This window comes from Schistocerca serialis, chromosome 7 (assembly GCF_023864345.2).
Source record: "Schistocerca serialis cubense isolate TAMUIC-IGC-003099 chromosome 7, iqSchSeri2.2, whole genome shotgun sequence".
Taxonomy (NCBI): domain Eukaryota; kingdom Metazoa; phylum Arthropoda; class Insecta; order Orthoptera; family Acrididae; genus Schistocerca; species Schistocerca serialis.
The window spans coordinates 415,713,750-415,739,125 of record NC_064644.1 but is presented as its reverse complement, the minus strand read 5'-3'; the positions used below and the strand labels follow the sequence as shown (position 1 = coordinate 415,739,125).

Below are 25,376 nucleotides of genomic sequence, written 5' to 3'. Positions count from 1 at the left end.
CTACTCTATCCTGTGCAAGCTTCTTCATCTCCCAGTACCTACTGCAACCTACATCCTTCTGAATCTGCTTAGTGTATTCATCTCTTGGTCTCCCCCTATGATTTTTACCCTCCACGCTGCCCTCCAATACTAAATTGGTGATCCCTTGATGCCTCAGAACATGTCCTACCAACTGATCCCTTCTTCTGGTCAAGTTGTGCCATAAACTTCTCTTCTCCCCAATCCTATTCAATACTTCCTCATTAGTTTCTACAGCATATGGACTGCCAATCTCAAGTCATACAAGTTCTTGAGGTTTGCGTCTGACAAGACAATTGTCCATAGCGTTCCACAAGTTTTCAATTGAACTGAGATCAGAGCTACATGGCAGCCATGGAAGCAGCTCAATGTCTATTCCAAGACCATTCCTTTATGACAAATGGTGCATCTCTTGCTGAAAAATCAAGCTGTCACCTCCCAAACTGATTCAGAAGGTGTAAAACATGAGTGTTGCCAAAATAAAGTTAAAGCAGAATATTCAAAAATGCTGGAAAAAATTAGCCATTTTAAGTACCAAGAAACCCTAAAAATAGGTAATACAAAAGTAATTTTCTTGTAATGTGCTGCAGTCCTATGATTATCCACTTTTGAGCTAGACCACTCCCTACATCAAAATTAAGTGATCGTCATTTTTGAAAATATAATTTTTTTTTCAAAACATTTAACTATGAACACAGAATAAAACAAATTTGATACGAAGTAAGTTTATGGGCAGCACTGAGATAAGTGCTGTTAGGTGGTGGTCTTAGTTTTTTTCCAGCACTATATGAATTCCAAATGAAACTTTCCTGGTCTGTATTCTCAGTATAATACCTTGTTAACATCATACAAATACAATAAAAATCTATAAAAATGTGTATTCCATGTTAGAGATTCCGATGTTTTCAACTTTACACAATAAAACATAACATATGACCAAGGAGGTACTTTTTATTTACATGATGTGATTTTTTTTTTCCTCAAATGGTGCTTCATCACTCCAACTGCCAGTAACAGCACATACAAAATACAGTATTTCAGCTTTTTGAAATTATTGGTTAAGATATAGACATTTTCAGCCTATCTTACAACTTATGCTAACTGAGTACATGAACATAAGAGAAAAAATTTCTGAAAAAGTGTGAAAAGTGTGCACGCACGCATGCACACACGCACCAGTCTTTTTACTGAATTATATCTTCTGGTGTTCAGAAGATTTTTCACAACAATAGTAATAGAACACTGAAATAAAAAACCACATTTTTCACACACTGATTATCCATCTTTTTCAATTTTACTTAAAAGCATCTGTATGCGACCTGCCATAACAGGTTGACCACGTGCAGTTTTTAAGGACAGTTTTTTAAAATTTTCAGTGCGTTTATTTTTGTACTGTTTTAATCTTTCCTGTTTCTGCATCAACTGTTGCTCTACCATTTTCACCTTAGCCTCTTTTTCTCGTTGTTTCTCCTCAAATGTTTGTAATGCTCGTTTAAAGGCACTTGCTTTATGCTTCTTTAGAGATAGAGTACTTGAGTCCCTGAAACAATCATTATTACATTAAATTAGTACTCCTGTACAATGGTAATACCTTTTGTTTAACAAAAGGAGACAGTGCAACAAAGAATGGGGAGAAAAGGGGTGAGTGAGGGAGGGAGGGAGGGGGGGGGGGGGGAGAGAGAGAGAGAGAGAGAGAGAGAGAGAGAGAGAGAGAGAGAGAGAGATACCCTTCACAACAGAACAAGTGTTATCACAATGCAAATGAAAAAACAATCTGGAAAAGTAAATAAAAGTATATCTCCTCCCCCCCCCCCCCACACACAAACACCACAAAAAAACAGAGGCTCATACACATATGCTCCTATTCTGGATGAGTCCCACTGTTCTGCTCAGAAGGATTTCCATGTGAATGGTTTCTAAGAAGGCAGGTGTGTAATTAAGCTGCTGGTCACATTGACACCCATACCTGCCCACCAGTGCATTTAGACATACATGTCTGGCACTACACATTTTTGGCATGCTGCTGTTGTGCACACTCCTGCAGATTCTTCTCATCAGTAACCTACAGCATATACCCTGATTATAGCGGATCGCCACTACTGGACCAAGGATTTTGCGACAGTCTATAAATATCAATATGCTTTAAGGACAAATGTATGTGGAAAGTGACATCGTAACATAAATGAGACACCCAAATATAAATTAGAATTTAAAGACTGCAGGCTATGGCGAACTGTTTTACATACCAGTTTTTCTCAAAGCAAACCACAACTGTTGCAGGGGGAGGGGGGGAATAAAAAATATTACAAACTTAGGGACTCATTTAGAAAAGTAATGAAGAATGTTTGTGACAGTAAGCAAAGTGGCAGATCTTTCAATGACATTTATCGACAAGCTTTGAGGTACTACAATTTGCTTTTATTTGGTGTGGAACAAAAGTTGCCAAGTGCAACTTGGTCTAAAATAGATGTTTCTGTGTGTATGAATAAGATGTTAATGACTGAGGATGATGAGAATGGAACTGACCAAGAGGTTACTAGTTTTGGCGGTAGTCAATACAATGGCAATGTGAACAAGTTAAAAAATTTCTGTCACCCTTCCTTCCAATACAAAATGTGTCTTATAAACTTCGGAACTGTCTTTTGCTCTTACAGTTTGATATCTTGACACAGTAGAATGCAAGCTATCGTTCTATTCCACCAGTCACCCTCACATAATGTATAGTTTACATCATGACTATTCAATGCTGAAGCAGAAATTTAGCCTTTACATCCATCTACATAAAAAAAATAATTAAAAAAAATTGTGCAACACACAGATCAAAATGACAATTTATCTGATAAACTGCATTGTTTGTATATTTATAGACATGGGTAACACACACACACACACACACACACACACACACACACGGACTGGCTGCTGTGCTCAGCAGCCAGAGAATGATCATTTGTGTGTACACGCGTGTGCACATGTGTGTATGTAGTCTATTTCCAATGCAAGTCTTGTTGGCCGAAAGATTACTTTCTCATAGTCTTATTGCGCCTAACTACGACTCATCATCGCTACTATATGGTGAGTAGCAACTATCCTTTTCATAATACTGTCAATGTTATATGCTGTAGTCTATATAGCGTGGGTGGTTGTTCTTGTCTTCAGTCCGAAGACAAGAATAACTACAATGGGATGCATTTATAATTTTGTGTTAGACTGTATAGTGCTTATGTGTAGTTTAGTTTTGTGACCGCATGGTTTGGTCCTGTTTTTCTATTGCAGAATTTTATAGAGATGTATTAATGTTACGATATATTTTGCACCAAAGATATCAGTTTGTGTGTATTGTTTTCTGTGGTTTAGGTGATTTGAGCAATCATTCTTTGTTTATTGATATTATGGGTGATAACTTAGTAAAATGTATAAAATACAATTAGTATAAAATTGTATGTATTTTTTAAGAAGCTGCTCCATCTTTGGATGAAGACTTTTGTAAAATTTTCCTTTTTACGCCTGCTTGTTTAGAATTTTACCAAGGTCTTTTCTTCATGAGAGTAAAGATTTCTATTTCCTGAAGCAGTATTTTTCTTTATCAGCTATGTATAGAATGGATGTGCCATTGTGCTGTGTGTCATCTTGTGACACTGTTCTCTCAGATGTGTACTGAATGCTGATGGGTTACTTCCACTGTGCATGTATTCTTACAATCTTTGTTTCAGATTCCTTCCTGTCTTCCCGTCGTATATTTTACACAGTTTTTACATTTTAATTTATAAACTCCAGGTATGAAAAATAATGTGTGTCGTTCTGGTGAAAGGTACATGCATGCTCTTATTGTGTTCTCTGATCTGAAATAGATTTTTAACATATTGACTGCTGTGTGGTCGGCAGTGGCCAAAGCAGACATCACTGCTCCGCCGCGGGCTACTGGCAATCAACATGTAAATTTTTCTTTTTGCAGGACATGCTGGATTTTGTCTGATCTTTGACAACACAATGGTAAGACAATGTATTTGTCTTTTTTAATTTTCGCTAATTAGGTGTAATTTTTACTTATATTACACTATGACGATTGTTTACAACAAATACATAAATGTCTACACAGCTAAACACTGTCTCAAGCTCGTAAGTTTCATGATAGGTCTAAGTCCAGGTTTGAAATCCAGTCACATGCTTCTGCAGACAAATTGCAAAGGTCTTCCACTGCCCCTTCAAAAGCTCCGAGGGAACATTCAAATGTTATGTACTATTTGTTGCTCACCGACAAAGTCAGATTCAGGAGGGCACTTCCAGCCCCATTGGGACAGGAATGCTCCAAGTCTGCCACAATCAGTACTGATACGATTCAGTATGCATCAGTTTTCAGCTTAGATGAAAACTTGGTAGTCACTCACAGGGACTGTTGACTGGTTAATGATATAACACTGAAGGTTGCTCCTGCAATTGACTGCTCCAGGTTTACGTGTGTGCGCGCGGGTGTGTGTGTGTGTGTGTGTGTGTGTGTGTGTGTGTGTTTTTTTTTTTGTTTTAGGGCGCAAAACTGCTATGGTCATTAGCGCCCGGTCCGTGACTTAGGAAACGGTAAAAAACCGAAAATGGAAACCAGCAGCAATGGGAACGAAAGTCATAAAATTGGAGAAACGAAAGGCAGAAGGAAAGCTTAAAAATCCTCTACAGAAAGGGGTTGGTTGTCACCAAAAAGAGCTTCAAATGACTGACGTCATCTCACTGGCACTAATAAACTCGCTAACGCGATCGGCTGAGCGCGTGTCATCTGCTAAAATCGACGATATATCAGGCGATAGCTGTAGACGGGAGCGTAACGGATTAAAATAGGGGAACTCAATTAAAAGGGGTCTTACCGTCCACAGCTGAGAGCAGTGGGGACAGAGTGGGGGAGGATCGCCGCTTAAAAGATGTCGAGAGCTAAAAAGACAGTGCCCTATCCGGAGTCTAGTTAAAATTACCTCCTCCCGACGACGTGTTCAGGAGGAAGAGGTCCAAGCACAAGGAAGAGCTTTCACGTCCCGCAATTTATTATGGGGAAGAGTCGACCAATGCTTTTTTTTTTTTTGTGGTTTTAGGGCGCACAACTTCAATGGTCATTAGCGCCCTGACTACGTTAAGAATGCACAACAACTAAAAGGGAAAACACGATAAAAGACAGACTGACAGGCATAGGATTAAAAAACAGTATCATCAAATGTCCTTAGAGAGGTTTGTCAAATTGATAAAACGAAGAACGTGAGCAGCTGCTCGTGGGTCATCCGCTAAAATGGCATCTAGAGTGCATGGCAGGTTAAGATCAAGACGCAGTGTGTTAAAATCCGGACAGGACATTAAAATGTGGCGGACCGTCAGCAATTGCCCACATGGGCAGAACGGCGCTGGCGCAGCCGTCAGCAGATGGCGATGGCTGAACCGGCAGTGTCCAATGCGTAACCGGGCCAAAAGACCTCCTCCCGCCAAGAAGGGCGGGAGGTGGACGTCCAAGCCGCGGGAAGAGGTTTCAAGGCCCGAAGCTTGTTGTCTGTAAGTGCAGCGCAATCGGCATGCCACAGCGATAAAATGCGCTGACAAATTACCCTGCCACAATCCGACGAAGGGACACAACAAGAAGCTGTCCGAGGCTGGAGGACCGCAGTCTTGGCCGCGGCATCTGCAGCTTCGTTCCCAGGGATACCGACATGGCCAGGGACCCACATAAAGCTAACCGGAGAACCGACGTCCACCAGCTGCTGAAGAAAGCGTTGGATCCGGTGCACGAAAGGGTGAACCGGATACGGATCACTGAGGCTCTGGATGGCGCGCAGGGAATCGGAGCAGATGACAAGCAGAATGTCGGTGGCGGCAGATGTAAAGAACAGCCTGGTAGAGGGCAAAGAGCTCAGCTGTGAAGACCGAACAATGGCCATGGAGCCGGTATTTGAAACTTCGTGCCCCGACAATAAAAGAACAACCGACCCCGTCATTGGTCTTAGAGTCATCTGTATAAATGAAGGTCATATTAATGAACTTCGAACGAAGTTCGACAAAACGGGAGCGGTATACCGAACCGGGGTAACCTCCTTTGGGAGCGAGCTGAAGTCAAGGTGAACGCGAACCTGAGCCTGGAGCCAAGGTGGCGTGTGGCTCTCGCCCACTCGAAAGGTTGCAGGTAGGGAAAAATTAAGGTGTTGAAGGAGGCGACGGAAGCGAACTCCAGGGGGTAGCAGGGCGGAGACATACAACCCATATTGACGGTCGAGAGAGTCGTCAAAAAAGGAACGATAAGACGGGTGGTCGGGCATTGACAGTAGCCGACAGGCATACCGACAAAGCAGTATATCGCGCCGGTAGGTGAGTGGCAATTCGCCAGCGTCAGCATGAAGACACTCTACGGGACTAGTATAAAATGCTCCGATCGCAAGTCGTAAACCCCGATGTTGTATGGAGTTGAGGCGGCGTAAGATGGATGGCCGTGCAGAGGAGTATACGAAGCTCCCATAATCCAGCTTGGAGCGGACGATCGACCGATATAGACGAAGCAGGACGGTTCGATCTGCTCCCCACGACATACCACTGAGAACACTGAGGACATTTAAAGAACGGGTACAACAGGCAACCAAATGTGACACATGTGGAGACCAGCTAAGTTTCCTGTCAAATGTAAGACCTAAAAATTTTGTTGTCTCCACGATTGGGAGAGCAACGGGGCCAAGTCGTAAGGATGGTGGGAGAAACTCTTTGTAGCGCCAGAAGTTAATACAGACCGTCTTCTCGGCAGAAAAACGGAAGCCATTGGCGACACTCCAGGAGTAAAGACGGTCAAGAGAACGCTGAAGACAGCGCTCCAGGACACGTGTACACTGCGCGCTGCAATAGATGGTAAAATCGTCCACGAAAAGGGAGCCTGATACATCAGCTGGGAGGCAATCCATTATTGGATTGATCGCGATGGTGAAGAGAGCGACGCTCAAAACTGAGCCCTGTGGCACCCCATTCTCCTGGCGAAAGGTGTCTGACAGGACAGAACCCACACGTACCCTGAACTGTCGATCCATTAAAAAGGAACGAATAAAAAGAGGGAGGCGACCGCGAAGGCCCCATGTATGCATGGTGCGGAGAATGCCCGCCCTCCAACAGGTGTCGTAAGCCTTCTCCAAATCAAAGAACACAGCCGCAGTCGGGCGCTTCCGCAAGAAGTTGTTCATAATGAAGGTCGACAAGGTAACCAGATGGTCAACAGCAGAGCGGCGCCTACGAAATCCACATTGTACATTGGTAAGTAGGCGTTGAGACTCGAGCAGCCAAACCAATCGAGAGTTAACCATTCGCTCCATCACTTTACAGACACAGCTGGTAAGCGAGATGGGTTGATAACTGGAAGGCAAGTGCTTGTCCTTCTCCGGCTTAGGAATCGGGACAACAATAGACTCGCGGCAGCATGCGGGAACATGTCCCTCAATCCAGATGCAATTGTAAGTACGAAGAAGAAAACCTTTACCCGCAGGAGAAAGGTTCTGCAGCATCTGAATATGAATAGAATCAGGCCCTGGAGCGGAGGACCGTGATCGGCCAAGTGCTTTTTCGAGTTCCCGCATGGTGAATGGGGCATTATAACTTTCACGATTCGAGGAGCGGAAGTTAGGTGGCCTAGCCTCCTCTGCCTGTTTGCGGGGGAGGAAGGCAGGGTGGTAATGAACGGAGCTCGAAACCTCGGCGAAAAAGCGCCCGAAGGCATTGGAGACATCCTCAGGGGCCACAAGGACGTCATTCGCGACCGTCAAGCCAGAAACTGGTGAGTGGACCTTAGTGCCAGATAGCCGGCGCAGGCTACCCCAGACAACAGAAGGAGTAAAACTGTTGAAGGTGCTTGTGAAAGCAGCCCAGCTGGCTTTCTTGCTTTCTTTAATAATACGATGACACTGTGCACGTAATCGTTTATAATTGATACAATTCGCCACTGTAGGGTGGCATTTAAAGGTGCGTAAAGCACGTCGACGAGCACGTAAAGCATCTCTACATGCTGCGGTCCACCAGGGGACCAGTACGCGACGTGGAGAAGAAGTAGGGTGAGGGATGGAATATTCAGCAGCAGCGAGAATGACTTCCGTGAGGTGTGCGACCTGACGATCGCAGCTTGTGAAGGTTTGATCCTGAAAGGTCGCCCTGGAAGAGAAGAGCCCCCAGTCTGCTTTGGAGATGGTCCAACTAGATGAGCACGGAGAGGGGGTATGCTGCAGGAGATGGATAACACACGGGAAGTGGTCGCTCGAATATGTATCAGAAAGTGCATACCACTCAAACCGGCATGCAAGTTGGGGAGTACATATAGAGAGGTCTAAATGGGAATAGGTGTGAGATGTGTCCGAGAGAAAAGTAGGGGCGCCAGTATTGAGGCAGACAAGATTGAGCTGGTTGAAAAGGTCTGCTAACAGGGAGCCCCTCGGGCAGGATGCTGGAGAGCCCCAAAGGGGATGGTGGGCATTGAAGTCTCCAGTCAACAAAAATGGTGCAGGTAGCTGAGCAATAAGTTGCATCATGTCTGCCCTGGTAACGGCAGATGACGATGCAGTGTAAACGGTACAAATGGAAAATGTAAAAGTGGGGAGAGTAATGCGGATGGCAACTGCCTGCAGGCCGGTGTGCAACGTGATGGGATCGTAGTAAATATCATCCCGGACCAGCAACATAACCCCTCCATGAGCCGGGATACCTACCACAGGGGGTAGGTCAAAACGCACAGAGGTGTAGTGTGCCAAAGCAATTTGATCGCATGGGCATAGTTTCGTTTCCTGGAGGGCTACGACGAGCGGACGGTGCAAGCAGAGCAACAACTTCAAGTCCTCTCGGTTGGAGCGAATGCTGCGAATATTCCAGTGAATAAGTGCCATCGTAAGAAGAAAAGGAAGATGAAAGAAGGGGTCACCTCGAAGGCCGCTGAGGGCCTGGCTTCGAGTGAGCACTGCCGCCGCTATCAGTAGGCGGACAGTCATCGTCCATTGGGTCTATAGGTTCATCGGCCATCTTGGGAAGATGGCCGGGAGGGGGAGCTTCCTCCGCCGGTGAACGGCCAGATGTTCGGCTACCAGCGGTGCGGCCAGGCGAAACAGATGACGACCTGGGGCGGCAACCGCTGGGTGGCGCAGGAGAAGAAATGCGCCGTGGCGGAGAAGGAGAACTGTGCTTCCTATGAGCCTTCTTGGAAGGACGTTTGGTGGAAGTACCGGTCGAAGGCTGGGAGGTCGAGGTACGTAGGAAGTCTGCACAGGACGGTTCCTTCTTGAAGGCCCGTGCATCTGACTTCTGGGTCTTCGTCTTAGCAGAAGCTGATGAAGGGGCTGGTGTCTGTGGGGTGATGGGAGGAAGAGGAGACGTCGACCGCGCGATCTTAGCACTGGCCGAACGGACGACCGTGGTGCTGAAGGTCAGATCGCATGTCTGGGTTGCCACCTCTCTGGGAGTCCGAGGAGAGGCGAGGACAGTACTGTATTTCCCCGCTGGGAGCAGCGTGGGCTTCCTACTAGCCAATAGCTCGGGAGCAGCTGAGGTGGACACTTTCTCTTTGACCCGAATTTCTTGGATACAGCGTTCTTCCTTGTAAACAGGACAGTCGCGGGAGGATGCGGCATGGTCACCCTGACAGTTCACACAACGAGGAGACGGAGGTGGACAGTCACCCTCATGGGCGTCCCTGCCACAAGTGACACATTTAGCCGCATTGGAACAAGACTGTCGAGTGTGATTGAAACGCTGACACTGGTAGCAGCGCGTAGGTGTCGGGTCATAGGGGCGAACAGAAATAACCTCGTAGCCCGCCTTGATGCGCGATGGCAGCTTAACACTATCGAAGGTCAAGAAAAGTGTCCGGGTCGGTACAAGGTCATTGTTGACCTTTTTCATGACCCTATGGATAGCCGTCACGCCCTGCTCAGCGAGGAAAGATTGAATCTCCTCGTCAGTCAATCCGTCGAGGGAGCTAGTATAGACTACACCACGAGACGAATTCAAAGTTCGGTGAGCCTCCACCCGGACAGGGAACGTGTACAGGAGTGTGGCCCGAAGCAGTTTTTGTGCCTGAAAGGCGCTCTCAGTTTCTAGTAATAAGGTACCGTTACGCAACCTGGTACAAGATTTGACAGATCCGGCTATGGCATCTACGCCCTTCTGGATAACGAAAGGGTTGACAGAGGAAAAATCCTTTCCGTCCTCAGATCGAGAAACGACGAGGAACTGTGGGGCAGGCGGTAGTACTTTTGCCACTGGGGGCTGGTCATGTTTCCGTTTGTGGGCAGAAGTCGAGAGAGATGGAGTGAAATCCATTGTGAAGGAATCCCCCATGATTGCCAGCGTCTCCGATGGCGCGCTCCTTCCTTATGGGGACCCTCTCAGAGGGCACTCCCGCCTTAGGTGAATGTTTACACCTCAGGTCACACCTCCCGAGAAACAGACGGAGGGACCAATCGGCATGGTCAGAAGGTATCAGCTCAGGCAATCACCCCTCCCTGGGCCTGGCCTTTACCAGGGGGTACGTGCGTGCCTTACATGTCTACCCAGGGCGGGGAATTACACGTTACCCCGTCACCGGCTACGCGTGCGAACACATGGGTCGGCCTTCAGGCACGCACAGGGAGGAAGGAAGAAGAGGAAAAAGAAGAGAGAGAGGGAGAAAAAGGACAGACTGTCTCAAACGCCGAGGTGGAGACCAGAGAAGGCAAGGAGGAGGAGGAGGCAACGAGGAGGAGGAGGAGGCAACGAGGAGGAGGAGGAGGAGGAGGAGGCAACGAGGAGGAGGAGGAGGAGGAGGAGGCAACGAGGAGGAGGAGGAGGAGGAGGAGGCAACGAGGAGGAGGAGGAGGAGGAGGAGGCAACGAGGAGGAGGAGGAGGAGGCAACGAGGAGGAGGAGGAGGAGGAGGCAACGAGGAGGAGGAGGAGGAGGCAACGAGGAGGAGGAGGAGGAGGCAACGAGGAGGAGGAGGAGGCAACGAGGAGGAGGAGGAGGAGGCAACGAGGAGGAGGAGGAGGAGGCAACGAGGAGGAGGAGGAGGAGGCAACGAGGAGGAGGAGGAGGAGGCAACGAGGAGGAGGAGGAGGCAACGAGAAGGAGGAGGCAACGAGAAGGAGGAGGCAAGGAGAAGGAGGCAAGGAGAAGAAGACAAGGAGAAGAAGACAAGGGAAAGAAGACAAGGGAAAGAAGACAAGGGAAAGAGTAAGGAAGACAGTGAAGTGGAGAAGAGCAAAGAAAGGAACCAACCAAAGGAAGGAAGAAACGAGAAGTGAAAAAGCAAAATGACCGCAAATAGAGGTCGTGGAACCGTCCGTCTCCGGACGCAGGCGCTAACGACCCCCTTGAGGGGGTGGGACTCCTTTTAGTCGCCTCTTACGACAGGCAGGAATACCTCGGGCCTATTCTAATCCCCGGACCCGCAGGGGGGGTCGACCAATGTGCGTGCCATAAATGAAGAACACGACGACATAAAACGCTCCGTAGATCAGCAAAGGGAGTCGATCGAATAGCTGGCCGAAGAAGAGAGACTGCAGCCTTGGCTGCAATATCGGCCGCCTCATTTCCACAGATACCAATGTGTCCTGGGAGCCAGAGTAACGCCACCGAGACGCCCCCCAGGTGGAGCAAGTGCAGACAGTCCTGAATCCGGTGGACCAGAGGGTGCACAGGGTAAAGAGCTTGGAGACTGAGGAGAGAGCTGAGAGAATCTGAGCAGATAACGTACTGTATCCGCTGATGGCGGCGGATGTAGTGGACAGCCTGGAGAACAGCGTAAAGCTCCGCAGTACAAACCAAACACTGGTCGGGAAGCTGAAAGTGATTTGGGGTGTCGCCAACAATATAGGCACTCTGTACACCTAACAATGTTTTCGAGCCGTTGGTGTAAATAAATGTGGCTTCCGTCATTTGTGCACATAGAACAGCAAATGCCCGACGATAAACAAGTGAAGGGGTACCTTCCTTGGGAAATCGACAAAGGTCACAGAGCAGGCAGATCCGGGGACGGAGCCAAGGCGGTGCTGTACCCCAAGTTGTCAAGAAAGTTTTACGAAAGCGGAAGGAAAGAGAATGGAGCAGTTGACGGAAGCGGACTCCCGGTGGTAGTAGGGAGGAGGGACGGCCTGCGTATCCTACATCAAAGGAGGTGTTGAAAAAAATGTCATGGGCTGGATTAGCAGGCATGGAAGACAGATGGCTAGCATAACGACTCAGAAGGACTGCTCGCCGATTGGACAGCGGAGGTTCAGCAGTCTCAGCATAAAGGCTTTCCACAGGGCTGGTGTAAAAAGCTCCAGACACTAAACGTAATCCACGGTGGTGGATAGAGTCGAGACGCCGAAGAATAGACGGCCGAGCAGAGGAGTAGACTATTCCATAGTCCAATTTCGAGTGAACTAAGGCACGATAGAGGCGGAGAAGGACCACTCGGTCCGCTCCCCAGGAGGTACCATTCAGGACACGGAGGGTGTTGAGGGATCGCAGACAGCGAGCCGAAAGATAGGAAACATGGGAGGACCAGCACAGTTTTCTGTCAAACATAAGACCCAAGAATTTAGCGACGTCTGAAAATGGAAGGTTGACAGGACCTAGATGTAAGGAGGGCGGAAGAAACTCCTTACGTCGCCAAAAACTGACACAAACGGTCTTACTGGGAGAAAAACGGAAGCCGGTTTCGATGCTCCAAGAGTGGAGGGGATAGAGACATCCTTGAAGACGACGTTCAAGAAGGCTGGTCCGTTGAGAGCTGTAGTAGATCGCAAAATCATCCACAAAGAGGGTGCCCGAGACATCAGGAAGGAGACAATCCATAATTGGATATATGGCAATGGCAATCAGTACAACACTCAGCACGGAGCCCTGGGGTACCCCGTTTTCTTGGGAGAAAGTGCGGGAGAGAGTAGTGTTCACCCGCACCCTAAATTTGCGCTCTGCCATAAATTCGCGAAGAAAAAGGGGCAGCCGACCTCGAAAGCCCCAAGAGAACAGTGTGCGGAGGATGCCTGTCCTCCAACAGGTATCGTATGCTCTCTCCAGATCAAAAAATATTGCTACTGTTTGGCGTTTCCAGAGAAAATTGTTCATGATATAAGTGGAGAGAGCAACAAGATGGTCAACTGCAGAACGATGCTTTCGGAATCCGCATTGGGCAGGTGTTAAAAGACTGCAGGATTCCAGCCACAAAGCTAAACGGTAATTCACCATATGCTCCAAAACCTTACAGACACTACTCGTGAGAGAAATGGGGCGATAGCTAGAGGGGAGATGTTTGTCCTTTTCAGGTTTCGGAACAGGAATGACGATAGCTTCCCGCCATCGTCTGGGAAAGGTACTGTCGGTCCAAATTCGATTATAAAGGCGAAGGAGGTAACGCAGACTATGGGTTGATAAATGCAGCAACATTTGGACATGGATACCATCCGGTCCTGGGGTGGAGGAGCGAGAAGAAGAGAGTGCATGTTGTAGTTCCCGCATGGAGAAAACAGTATTGTAGCTTTCGCGATTTTGAGAGGAGAAAGCAAGATGTCACACTTCTACTGCACGTTTCTTCGGGAGAAATGCTGGCGGGTAATTTGAAGAGCTCGAAATCTCAGTAAAGTGCTGACCCAATGAGTTAGAAATTGCGACGGGGTCCACTAATGTATCATGCACGACGGTGAGCCCAGAGACCGGGGAGAAACTAGGCGCGCCTGAGAACCGTCGAAGCCGACTCCAGACTTCCGAGGAGGGAGAGAAGGTGTTAAATGAGCTAATAAAGAATTTCCAGCTTGCCTTCTTGCTATCGCGGATGACACAACGGCATCGCGCACGGAACTGCTTATAGCGGATACAGTTGGCCAAAGTAGGATGGTGGCGGAAAACGCGGAGAGCACGTCACCGCTCACGTATTGCGTCACGGCATGCCTCGTTCCACCAAGGAACTGGGGGGCGCCAGGGCAATTCGGAGGTGCATGGTACTGAACGTTCCACAGCTGTAAGAATAACGTCGGTAATGTGTTTGACCTCATCGTCGATGCTGGGAAAGTGACGGTCATCGAATGTTGCTAGAGACGAAAAAAGTGTCCAATCTGCTTGGGCAAACTTTCAGCATTGCGGGCGCATATATGGCAGTTGAGGCTGCAGTCTAAGGACGCATGGAAAGTGGTCACTCAAGTGTGTATCATCAAGGGCGAACCATTCAAAGCGCCGAGCTAGCGGAACAGTACCGACCGCAAGGTCCAAACGAGATAAATTTGTCGTGGAGGCAGACAAAAATGTAGGGACCCCAGTGTTGAGGCAAACCAGATCCGCTTGGTGGAAGACGTCTAGCAATAGTGAGCCACGTGGACAGGGATATGGAGATCCCCAAAGCGGGTGGTGGGCATTGAAGTCCCCAACCAGCAAATAGGGGGGTGGAAGCTGACCAAGAAGATGAAGGAGATCAGCTCATGCCATTGGTGTGGACGATGGAATATATACAGTACAAAGAGAGAACGTGTATCCAGAAAGGGAAAGACGGACGGCAACAGCTTGGAAGGAAGTGTTTAAGTGGATTGGGTGATAATGGAGAGTATCACGGAGAAGAATCACGGGTCCTCCACGGGCTGGAGTGCCTGCAACAGAGGGGAGATCATATCGGACAGACTGAAAATGAGGGAGAACAAAGCAGTCATGGGGATGCAGCTTTGTTTCCTGAAGACAGAAGATGACCGGCGAGTAGGATCGTATGAGGACCGACAATTCATCCCGATTGGCTCGAATGCCGCGGATATTCCAGTGGATAATGGACATAGGGTGAACAGAAAATGGAGGAATGTGACTAAGGTCACTGTCAACTCAACGACTGCTCAGAGCTTGCGACCGACAGCATGGAATGGCATTCAGCCGAAGGCAGAAGATCCTGATCCATAGGTTGTTCAGGAGCAGCTCCTGCCACCAGTGATCGGCCGGTTGATCGGCCGCCAGCAGTGCGCCTCGGCGACACAGAAGACGGCCGAGGGCGATTTCCGCCAGGTGGTGCTGCTGTAGATGGGACACGCCTTGGCGGAGAAGGAGATGAACTGGGTTTCTTTGTAGCCTTCTTGGAAGGATGATGTTTAGATGAAGGAGGAACCGATGGGTGTGAAGTTGGGGTACGTAAAAATCTTCACGAGTATGCTCTTTTTTCGAAGTCTTGGTGTCTGACTTTTGGGCTCGAGATTTAGCAGAACCCGATGAAGGGTGAGCCATAGAGTGGGCAGGCGAAAGGGGTGAGGTTGAACGGGCGATCTTTGCGCTGGCCGATCTGACGAATGAGACTAAAGGTGAGGTCGCACGTCTGCGTGGCCGCCACCTTTGTTGGCCGAGGAGAAGCAAGGACAGTGCTGTATTTTCCTGTCTGAGGCACGGTGGGCTGTTGACTGGCAAATAATTTTCGAGCAGCAAAGGTCGACACGTTTTCCTTCACTCTGATTTCCTGGATGAGCTTTTCGTCCTTAAAAACGGGGCAATCTCGAGAGGAAGCAGCGTGGTCACCCATACAGTTAATGCAGCGAGGGGATGGAAGAGGACAAGCACCCTCATGGGCATCCTTGCCACACGTAACACATTTGGCCGGATTGGAACAGGACTGGCTGGTGTGATTGAACCGCTGACACCGATAGCAACGCGTAGGGTTTGGGACGTAAGGGCGAACGGAAATTATCTCATAGCCTGCTTTGATTTTGGATGGGAGTTGAACTTTGTCAAATGTCAAGAAGACAGTGCGGGTTGGAATGATGTTCGTGTCAACCCTTTTCATAACTCTATGAACAGCCGTTACGCCCTGGTCAGACAGGTAGTGCTGAATTTCTTCATCAGACAATCCATCGAGGGAGCGTGTATAAACAACTCCACACGAGGAATTTAAGGTACAGTGTGGTTCCACCCGGACAGGGAAGGTGTGGAGCAGAGACGTACGCAGCAATTTTTGTGCCTGGAGGGCACTGACTGTTTCTAACAACAGGGTGCCATTCCATAATTTGGAACAAGACTTTACAGGACCTGCAATTGCGTCGACACCTTTCTGAATAATGAAAGGGTTGACCATGGAGAACTCGTGACCTTCGTCAGACCGAGAAACAACAAGGAACTGTGGCAACGATGGAAGAACTGTCTGTGGCTGAGACTCAGTGAACTTATGCTTGTGAGCAGACATAGTGGAAGGTGAGGAAACCATTGCGGAAGAATCCCCCATGATTACCGGCGTCTCCGATGGCGCGCTCCTCCCTTGTGGGGGCCCTCTCTGAGGGCACTCCCGCCTTAGGTGATTGTTCACACCTCAGGTCACACCTCCCGACAAATGGACGGAGGGACCAATCGGCACTTTCAGAAGGTATCAGCTCGGGTAATCACTCCTCCCTGGGCCTGGCCGTTACCAGGGGGTACGTACGTGTCCTACCTGTCTACCCGTGGCAGGGAATTACGCGTTACCCCGTCACCGGCTACGCATGGAAATGCGTGGGTCGGCCTTCAGACACGCACAGGGAGGAAAAAAGAGAAGGGGAAAGGAAAGAAGAGGGGTCTCAAACGCCACAGCGGAGAAAAGGGCAAAGAGATGAGGGAAGGAAAAGAGAAGGACAGAGGAAGGACGAAGACTTGCAAGTGTAAAAAGGAAGGAATTTGTAACAGTTTCGACCGTCCGTCTCCGGACGTAGGCACAAACCATACTCCCAGAGGGGGAGAAAGGGAAGGAAAGAGCCAGAGGTGAGGGGGGCGGCGAAGATGGGGGACGGGGAAGGATGCGGAAAGGGAAGGTATGCAGCCCGGAAAGGAAGGAGGGCCATATTAGCTCGGGGTCCCGTGCTCGCTACACACGTATCCACAAAAGAGTTGTGGACCCCCTTGTGTGTGTGTGTGTGTGTGTGTGTGTGTGTGTGTGTGCACACGCGATTTCGGGCATTTTCTAAAGAACAGACATCATGCAGAATCCGCAGCTGCGATACATATCCTGCAAATTGAAACTGTAGGGAGCAGAAAGAAAAGGAAGGGGAAGCAACTGGTATCAGCTGAATCAGGACTTTATTTGGAATCTGCGTTGAGTGAAAATGTTTGCTGGACCAGGACTTGAACCCACGATCTCCAGCTTGCTAGGCAGTTGCGTTAACCACAGCACAATCCAGAAAAGTCTTTATTGCAAATACACAGACTATCTAGGCACACTACATGGCAGACCCATATTCCCACCTAGTGACACATATCTGTAGTCACCGTCCACGTCCTCTGTGCTTGTTAATTTAGATTCCTGCCTGGGGTCAAACGATATTGTGCATCAGCAATGGAGGTCGTGGATTCGTCGCCCACTGAGGTGTATGCGAACCACAATCATTAGCCATGACCTGGGCCACTTATGCGGGAGGTGTACCACCGTGGTTGGGAAAAGATTAAATGTACACCTCGCCGCTCTAAACTGGCACACAGCTCACTGACTGCAAAAGAAGGTTCCTGTGAAATATGATACCCTGGAACACATTTAAGCTCTTATGGGGCGTGATGGTTACAGTAACATCACATAGCTTGTCACAAGCAAGTACCTCCCGTGACTGGGCAGAGGATGCTATTTTGATCAAGACTGACCCAGATCTCATTTTGGACAAACCCTCCACCTCCCCAAACTTGTCCTCTAAATGCTCAACACAAAACAGACTTCGTCACGAAAGATTCTCCATCAGCTCTCGAACATACAAGGTACCAGGGCAAATAAGATCTGCTGCCATCCTTAGCCTAACGTTCCTCACACGGTGTGGCCAGGGAGGGGATCATACTTCTGTGCATAGAATTGAGCTCGTGAACGCTTACGAGACTGCTGGCATTTCACCACCAGCAAGAGATGACTGACTACGCTTCATCGCTTGTCATCCACCCTGATGCCACCCACTCCGACCAGGGGCCCTCCCCACGGGTGCCACCCAGCCGCAGCAAAGGCCCCCTGGCAGGATGGCCACTGCTGGGAGTCCCGATGCCCCAGTGGGCATACGTGGGGAGTTAACGGCGTAGGCATCAGCAGAGCAATCCGCGTGTGGTCAGGGGGCTACAACCAACGGGGTACACGGTGGCCCTACCACAACGGACTGGTTACCGTGCCGGATATCAGGTGCTACAAAGTCTACAGTCATCGTCGACACAGAAAGCGACACTGCACAGTGCAAAACGCACCCAGAAAGGTGTCCTCGCTCAAGGGACGGAGAATGAGAGGGACTGCAATGATACGATGAGGAAGTGGGCTAAAGATCTCAATGGACACAATGCACCACGCAAGGTACTCTTCCCCAATTGGCTCGCTCTTTGAGAAAATTTTGAAGAACGGATGTCGAACCCTACAGGGGACCATCACATAAAGGCCGAAACGTGTGAAACTCATATTAGTCGGCTCTTAAGACAGGTAGGAATACATCGGGCCTATTCTTACCCCCAGACATGCTGGGGCTCACGCTACAAATCATCTGGCTTGGAACTATTTTTTAATTAACTGATTTGCAACAGTCTCCCGTGTCACTGAGGTGCCAACTGCAGCCCAAATTGCTGTTGCAGACAAAGTACAATGTGCAACAGCAATACGCCAAATACAACAGTCTTCCTTCTGGGCAGTGCCATACGGACGTCCTGCGCCCGGTCCTCTCGCGAGCACCGCTTCCCGGACCACCGCTGCCAACAATCGTGTACAGTGGGTACGTTTCTGCCGAATCTATCTGCAATATCGTGGACGATCAGCCAGCTTCTCGTAGTGCTATTACACAATTGTGTTCAAACCCAGTGAGCTGTCGATAATGGCATCTTCTAGTGTTAAAGGCATTCTTTTCTATCATCATCTAACTATGCCCTATCGCAAAGGTATCTAACAGTCACAACAGTTACAGCGCATATTTAAAGCATACGTGATTTGCATCCTCATAGTGGCACTACTAGCACCACTCTTCTGTGAATGGTGCATAATTTGAATGTATGTTATCTTTCACATGTAGAAACACGCCTACCAACTTTCATTTATCTCACACAACTACTTCTTGGTGTTGGGAATCTATCAGTGTAAATTAAGGGAAAGTAGAATATTCATAACAGAAGTAAGATTTGAAGGCAACATCCCCCACACTAGACTAGTTCCATCTGTCACCTAGGACTTATACCTGTGAGTAATTTTTGCACCAGTTCCCAGGTGATGCTCCGATTAAGTATGTTGTTGTTGTGGTCTTCAGTCCTGAGACTGGTTTAGTGCAGCTCTCGACATTACTCTATTCTGTGCAAGCCTCCATCTCCCAGTACTTACCGCAACCTACATCCTTCTGAATCTGCTTAATCTATTCATCTCTTGGTCTCCCTCCACGATTTTTACCCTCCACACTGCCCTCCAATGCTAAATTGGTGATCCCTTGATGCCTCAGAACATGTACTACCAACCGGTCCCTTCTTCTTGTCAAGTTGTGCCACAAACTCCTCTTCTTCCCAATTCTGTTCAATACCTCTTCATTAGTTATGTGATCTACCCATCTAATCTTCAGCATTCTTCTGTAGCACCACATTTCGAAAGCTTCTATTCTCTTCTTGTCCAAACTATTTATTGTCCATGTTTCACTTCCATACATGGCTACACTCCATACAAATACTTTCAGAAACAACTTCCTGACATTTAAATCTATACTCGATGTTAACAAATTTCTCTTCTTCAGAAACACTTTCCTTGCCATTGCCAGTCTACATTTTATATCCTCTCTACTTCGACCATCATCAGTTATTTTGCTCCCCAAATAGCAAAACTCCTTTACTACTTTAAGTGTCTCATTTCCTAACCTAATTCCCTCAGCATCAGCCAATTTAATTCAACTACATTCCATTATCCTTGTTTTGCTTTTGTTGATGTTCATCTTATACCCTCCTTTCGAGACACTATCCATTCCGTTCAACTGCTATTCCAAGTCCTTTGCTGTCTCTGACAGAATTACAATGTCATCGGCGAACCTCAAAGTTTTTATTTCTTTTCCATGGATTTTAATACCTACTCCGAATTTTTCCTTTTGTTTCCTTTACTGCTTACTCAATATACAGATTGAATAACATCGAGGAGTGGCTTCAACCCTGTCTCACTCCCTTCCCAACCACTGCTTCCCTTTCGTGCCCCTCAACTCTTAACTGCCATCTGGTATAAATTTTAATATTTGCACTTAATCTTATTCAGCGAGTTCAATGTTCTTGATGAACAGCTCTCTTTATACGACATCCTCTTCCCCTTCTATATTATAGCCTTCATGCTCATTTCCATTGTATAGTGTCTCTTTACATACACACACACACACACACACACACACACACACACACACACACACACACCATTTTTTCTCCCCTTTGCTTAATAATGGCTTTCCATGAATCATGCTCTGGACGGCAGTCACCACGTTCCACACCCCAGAACGTGACCCTTGTGTTTGTGTTGCTGAATGCTGATAGACGTGCGAGTGTTTGGTGGCTAGCGGATGAGCTAAATATGCTATGTGGGACTGTGTTTAACATCATCATTACCGATGGTTTCAGTATGTGCAACGGGTGTTCCAAATTGGTTCAAAAAGTGTTCAGTGACGACCGGAAGCGCAACCATTTGGAGATTCTGACAGAACTTGTTGAATGGCTGGAAAGAGACCAAGGTTTTTCAGATAACGCCCTCGCTGCCAATGAGACATGGTTTTCTGGGTACAACCCAGAAACGAATTGACAAAGGTCAGAGTGGCACACTCCCATGTCTCCCAAGCCGAATACAGCAAGAATGGGGAAATAAAAAATGAAAACCATGATAGCATAAAGCTTGATCCATTCGGAGTTTGTATGGCAAGGAACAACTGAATGCAGTCACTACCTCAGAGAATTAAAAAATTACTAGCAGATCACACAAAGCACATGCCCACTTCAATGTGGATGCTGCATCAGGACAATGCGCTGTGCCACGCCACTGTTGATTCGGGAGTTCTTAGCAAAGTGAAACTTGTCAATGCTGCCGCAGCCACCGTACAGTCTCGATACGGCACCATCAGTCTCCTTCCTGCTTCCATGTATTAAAACCAAGGTAAAGGGGCATCACTTTGATACCACTGACGACATCCAAAAGTCAAAATACATGCCATAAAGAAATTTCCTGTCACCACTTTCCAGGAAGCATACCAGGTATGAGGGTATTGCTTGAAGCAGTGTAATGCTGCTCAAGGCAGCTACTTTGAAGAATTTTAATATATTGTACAATTTGGATCAATAGATTTTGAACTTCTTTATGATCACACCTTTAATACTAATGGAGTTCTAGCTTGCCTGCAAAACACCTTCCCAAAGGTAAGGGAAGAAAGCGCCTGCCAGAGTACAGACAAGCCAATGACAAAACCCAAAGGGAGGTCTGCTCTAAAATAATACCTATCTATCAAGCCAATATAATGAGCCATAAAATTTTAGGAATGTTTTGACACTGTAACTGCATACATCTATGATCTCAATGTATATGCAGGGAAACAAACAAGGCAATGTCTTCCAGTGATAAACATCCTAGGGGAAAGGGTTGTTTTAGTTCTGGCAGAAAAAATCAAAACTGCATGTGTCATTTGTTTTTGACAGATTTTTAACTATTATCAAGTTGCTCAATACCACCAGATTTCCATCAGTGGGTACAGCTATTCGTTCCAGAAAAGATGTGCTGAAATTTCAAGGGAAATTGAAAAAGAGAACCCGATTTATTTTTTTTTTTTTTTTTTTACAAAGCATCATGAAACAACAACAACTAAGTGGCAAGATTAAAGAAGTTATTGTTCGTTGGAGTTGTCACGATGCTACAATATAAAATGCTCATCGCAAACAAAGATGGAAGCAAGCTGGAGGTAGATTGCACAGGCATAATTTGTTTCTACAACAATTACACGTGCTGGTGGAACTCCTGACAAATGCTCAAGAAAATGTGAAACAATGTATTTTATAAGTTACATGTGCTTTCTGCTGTGAACACATGGATTTTGCATAAGGAAAATACAAGGTGAGAACTCAAATCACTGTAATTTGTTGTTTCACTCGCCAAAAAACTGGTGGGGGCCAGAAAACTAAATAGCCATCTCAAATGAAAGATATATGGCAACAAGTCATCAAAAACAGCAAAGCTAATTCTAAATGTAGATAGCCACTTGCCAATTGAAGGTACTAGAAGGAGATGATGCACAAAATGTGCCAAGAAGAAAACTAATAAGTGGACAAAAACAGTTTGAATTATGTCTCAAATACCTTTTTGCAAAAAATGCTTCACATCCTATGACACACGTTGTAACCTTTTCCTACATGCATGTGCTATAAACTTTATAAAAATTAAACTTTCGCACATTCAGTCGTTTCTCTCATGTCATGTCTAGATTACCAGTGGGACATTTATGTCCCAACCCTCAAAATTTCCCTCTCCCCCAACAAATACCTACGATTGTGCACAACTGACTTACCATTCATATGAAGAAACTAACACTGAAACAACAAAAACAGTAAATGGTAGTGTAAGGGTTAAGGTCTGTAACCCAACTGCCATGCCATGCCATGCCATGCCATACCGCCTCCCCCCCTCCTCTCAGTGACTACGAATCGGTCTGCACGCTATCACCATAGGAGTGATGCTGCAGGCCACTAGCTGTAAAAGATCACTTCATGCAGAAATCAGGCATTTCAGCAGGAGAACGCGATTACGGAAATTGTGCCCTGTTTTGTCCCTATAAAACACACTTATACAATGAATTATACATTTACCACTTGATAAAAAAGGCAAATAATTAGTCATATAAGAGCACGACACATTTTGATAGTATAAATGGTGAAAGATTTGAAAATAACTAGAATGTAATGAATATTCATGAAAAATGACAACAGCATAACTGATACTCCCATGATTAACTACGGGCTAAGGATCATGAATGAAAAAAAATCTATAGACTGTGATGTATATTAAATGCATCACACCTGTTAGCTGTTTGTGAAGAGACTCCCGGGACGTTGTCTTCGCTGCTTCGGTGGTTTCGACGCTTATCGGCCGGATGGACGTAATTTTTCCCAGGATCTTCTTTTCGAAGTTGTTTATAGTACTTCCGTAACGCTGTCTTCTGTTTCTTCTCTTCCCACTTCTCGACTACAGATTAAATTATTTTAAGGCGATACAACCTACATGTTCACGGGGCGGAACAAAAGCAACTATCTTACACTTCTCAAGACCTTGCTGTTAGAACATAACGACCCAACTAACTTACCTTTAAGTTTCTTGTTGAAGGTTTCTTGTCGCCATTTGTTTTTCATGTACTTTTTAATATCACCCTTTCGACGACACTCACTTTCGGGAGCAGATGACTCGACATTTTGCCTCATGATTTTGAGGAATATGAAATAAATTTTCACTTCAGTTCAGATATACACTCGATGAAGCATAGTGTGTTCATATTACGTTACGTTGCCTCGCCTTTGCAGTTGTTACTTGTAAGTAACTGAGAACCTGCCATACTTCACTCACACTAGTTCAGTTGTAAACACCACGGATAACCACGTGTTTAAAACCAAAGTTAATCAACATCTGCCCGCGATAGGTTAAGCCCGGTCCACACGCAACGATCTGTCTGCGCAGACATCGGCGCAGATGTCTGTACATGCAAAAGATCGCTGCAAATGTGGTGTGTTCACACGACACAAACCTCAATCTACTACTCGCCCGCCATCTGTCGGTGTAGAAAAGAAATATCAGTGGCAAGCGACTACGCTCCCCGAAAACGTCAAAATTTAATTCAGTTATTTTGAAAAATAGAAATGGAGGAAGTTCTGTTGTGGTCTGTGTTCGCAACTTGTGTTGCAAAAAACATTCAGACCAACCGCAGGAAACAGAGAAAGCGGTCAAAATGGTGCAGACAGTGGCTGCTAAAGCGAAAGCAGTTTTGTCACGTAAATTTACTGCGAGAGTTGCAGGGCGAACCTGTTTTGTTTTACATAACCTCGTGTTCCATTTCCTCGCACATTGGCACTCCAATTTCATCTTCAATTGTACTCCTGCTTGGTCTTGGCGTTTCTTGATCACTAAGAAAGCCAAGTAGATCAAAATACCATAACGTTGGCTGGTATACTTGATCTACTCGTACACCAGATCTTCTAGATTTCTGAACTTTGGATAACTCTTTTCGGTAAACAGTTCGCTGACAGACTAATTTACTTGACTTGCCTTCATGAACTCATCTTTCAGGAAAGCGTAAATAGCTTCACGTGTGTTGGGTATTATTTCACTCAATGCTTGTTTCGATATTGCAGATGAAAATTCCAAATCATTGTAGCTCCTTCCTGTTGCTAGGAATCTTAATGTTACTGCCAGGCGTTCATGAGGAGAAATTTCCCTTCTCATACAAGTATTTTTCTCATAATATGAGGGGTTACATGCTTTAAGAGATAATTATAAGTTTCGACATCCATCCGCAAATAATTTCGCCAGTTCGCAACGAAATTATTTTTTTATTACCGTTTCTCTGTTTGCCGAGGCGCCAACTGCCCGCAATTTTTCAATTAGAGCATTGTATGCTGCTGTCTTTTTGTCTCGGTCACTATATTCTTTACTTTTAATCTTCCACAAACATGGGTGGTTTCTGTATATTTCAATGAATTCACTTACAAACTCTCGAGAACACTGACGAGTATCAGCCATTTTAATGCCCTGTGCACACAAATACAAACACTAGACTGAGCAAACAGCTGTTTCGCGCCAGATTTGCGACGATCTCCTGTCCACACGCTCCAACTTGTCTGCGCAGATGTGGTTTGAACCGACAGATTTGAGAGGTTTCGCTCAAACCTCCAACTCCAACTTCCAGGTTTGCACACACCTCAGGTTGGTGCAAATCTTCTGTTCACACGCAACGATCTGTCTGCGCAGATGTGATGTGCGCAGACATTTGCGCAGACAGATCGTTGCGTGTGGACGGGCCTTAAGGGGAGTTAGATCAGAATTTTTTTCACATTTTCGAATTTTTATCTCATTATAAAATTTTTAGTCCACGGCCGCCTGGCGGCCGTGGATAGTCGGCCAGCGGTTTAAATTTGATTCAAGGAATTTTTCATTGGAAAAAGTTTGTCCACGACTAAAAACATTAAGACAGTACAAAAGCATTGAATACTAATAGCGTACCTGGAATTAAATTTTTAATCAGCGACATACTGAAAAAATCAAAGAAATGAGAAACATTAATTGGAAAAAAATGTTTCAACGCCAATGTATAAATAAATAAATTAAAAAAATTAAATAGAAAGATTAAGAGTTTGACCGTCTTTTTAGGCTGAGCTACTTGTCAATATACATTCTGCAATGATTTTTATATAAATGATTAGTCGATCATTAGCTATTAATATAATAGGCGAATG

At 46.4% G+C, this 25,376-nt stretch overlaps 1 protein-coding gene across 1 annotated transcript; it reads right to left on the bottom strand.

The window, feature by feature from the left end:
- Positions 1-951: 951 nt before the first annotated feature.
- On the bottom strand, positions 952-23,540 carry LOC126412749 (uncharacterized). The gene is made up of 3 exons (XM_050082494.1): positions 23,237-23,540; positions 22,953-23,118; positions 952-1,558 (listed from the first exon to the last, which is right to left on the bottom strand). The coding sequence occupies exons 1-3, from the start codon at positions 23,349-23,351 to the stop codon at positions 1,294-1,296; spliced, it is 546 nt and encodes a 181-aa protein (XP_049938451.1). The 5' UTR covers positions 23,352-23,540; the 3' UTR covers positions 952-1,293.
- Positions 23,541-25,376: the final 1,836 nt, after the last annotated feature.